Source organism: Pieris rapae, chromosome 16 (assembly GCF_905147795.1).
Source record: "Pieris rapae chromosome 16, ilPieRapa1.1, whole genome shotgun sequence".
NCBI lineage: Eukaryota > Metazoa > Arthropoda > Insecta > Lepidoptera > Pieridae > Pieris > Pieris rapae.
This window is the reverse complement of record NC_059524.1, coordinates 7,092,302-7,094,044: the sequence shown is the minus strand read 5'-3', so window position 1 is coordinate 7,094,044 and position 1,743 is coordinate 7,092,302. Positions and strand designations below refer to the sequence as shown.

The following is a 1,743-nucleotide window of genomic DNA, read 5'->3' as shown; positions in this document are numbered from 1 at the left end:
TAAAGCAATTGAAAGAATAAAGAACTATGCTCTTTTTTTTAATTTATTTATTAGCCGGATACAAAGTCCATTGGCAAAAGAACTATGCACACTGACAGTATTGCCAGATTCTATAATTAGATATAAATTTAAAAATTGGGTTAAAAGGCTTGTCATTACAGGCTGTCGTAATAATACTTATAAAGCGTGCATGTAGTTTAGTAATAGAAAAAAAAATACTAATTTTAGTTTCAAAATTTGAAAACTTTTCAAAGAAAGTTCACCTAGTGAGTATCAGTACGTACTGATAATTTATATCCTTAATAGTTTAAGTTCTCTCCAAGTCATATACATTTTAATGATACTATAATTTATTTTAAATATATTTAGTTGATATTCTCAGGGATACAGCAGTGAGCTGACGTTTGACATTTGACAATTGTATTCAAATTTACAAAAAGTTATTTTGTAAATAAGTTTTATTTTTGATATGTATCTTGTGTGTTGATAGTGAATGGTGAATAGTTAAAATACGAGTTATAAGATCCATGCTGAAAGATCTAAATACTCCGTAACATTACTTGATCTTTAAATAGTTTCTACGTCTGCAAAGACGATACTAAAATGCCGCACAGTCATTGCCATGGAGAACATGATCACGACCATAGTAATCCGGCAGAGCTAGGTTTGCAGTATAATCTCTTTGCTAAGATTGATAAGGATAACTTGCAGTGCCTTAATGAAACCATTGATGGATCTGGAAAAACAGTTTTCAAACCATGGGAAAATAGATTGGATAGAAACGAGGTATCTTTTATAGCTTCACCATATAAACAAAGGCTATTTATCTGTGCCATATCACAATTTCTCTATAATATTTGTCTACTAGGCTCTTAAATATTGTGATTTTTACAGTTTGTTGAAAGTGATGCAGATGAAGAATTACTATTTAACATACCATTCACTGGGAATATTAAATTAAAAGGTATTATTGTTGCCTCAGAGGACACAGAAGCCCATCCCTCAAAGTTAAGACTGTGAGTAAATGAAGCAAGATTTATTTTTAATGTATGTAATGGGTATATATACTTTAAGATACTATTCAATAATTTGTGGTATTTGTTAAGGTACAAGAACAAACCTAACATGACCTTTGATGATGTTTCAATGGAGCCTGATCAAGAAATAGAATTACATAAGGACAGTGAAGGAATACTTGAATATGCTCCAAAGTATGTTCGTATAATATATTGATTAATTATTTTATTCAATAAGTATTGTCTTAACTTTTTCTGTTTTTCACAGAATAGTAACATTTTCATCAGTATCACATTTAACAATGCATTTCCCTACAAATTTTGGTGCAGAGACTACAAAAATTTACTATATTGGACTTAAAGGAGAATGGGCTCCAGGTCATAATCATGGAGTCACCATATGCACCTATGAGGCGAGACCTAATCTAGATGATCATAAACTGAAACATTTAGATTCAGTCACTAAACATATTCAATAATACAAAGTATTATTTGGACTAAATGAAAACTAGATGTTAGAGGACAAAAACATAATTTATGTTATTTGAATAAAGCATTTATAATTTATTAAACAGTGTTTTGTTCTTTTATCAATTGGTATATTTTGACTATTTCATTTTTACATAAAATTTCATTGACTATGATGAAATTTTTAATTAATGGTGACACAAATTAAACTCACACATGTAAATATTTTTAAATTATTTCAACACGGGTAAATAATTGA

General features: G+C 29.1%; 1 protein-coding gene across 1 annotated transcript; it reads left to right on the top strand.

The window, feature by feature from the left end:
* Positions 1-416: 416 nt before the first annotated feature.
* On the top strand, positions 417-1,588 carry LOC110999836 (PITH domain-containing protein GA19395). Its single transcript, XM_022269072.2, has 4 exons — positions 417-786; positions 895-1,016; positions 1,107-1,211; positions 1,285-1,588. Exons 1-4 carry the CDS (start codon positions 604-606, stop codon positions 1,493-1,495), a joined length of 621 nt encoding a protein of 206 aa, XP_022124764.2. The 5' UTR covers positions 417-603; the 3' UTR covers positions 1,496-1,588.
* The last annotated feature ends 155 nt before the right edge of the window (positions 1,589-1,743 follow it).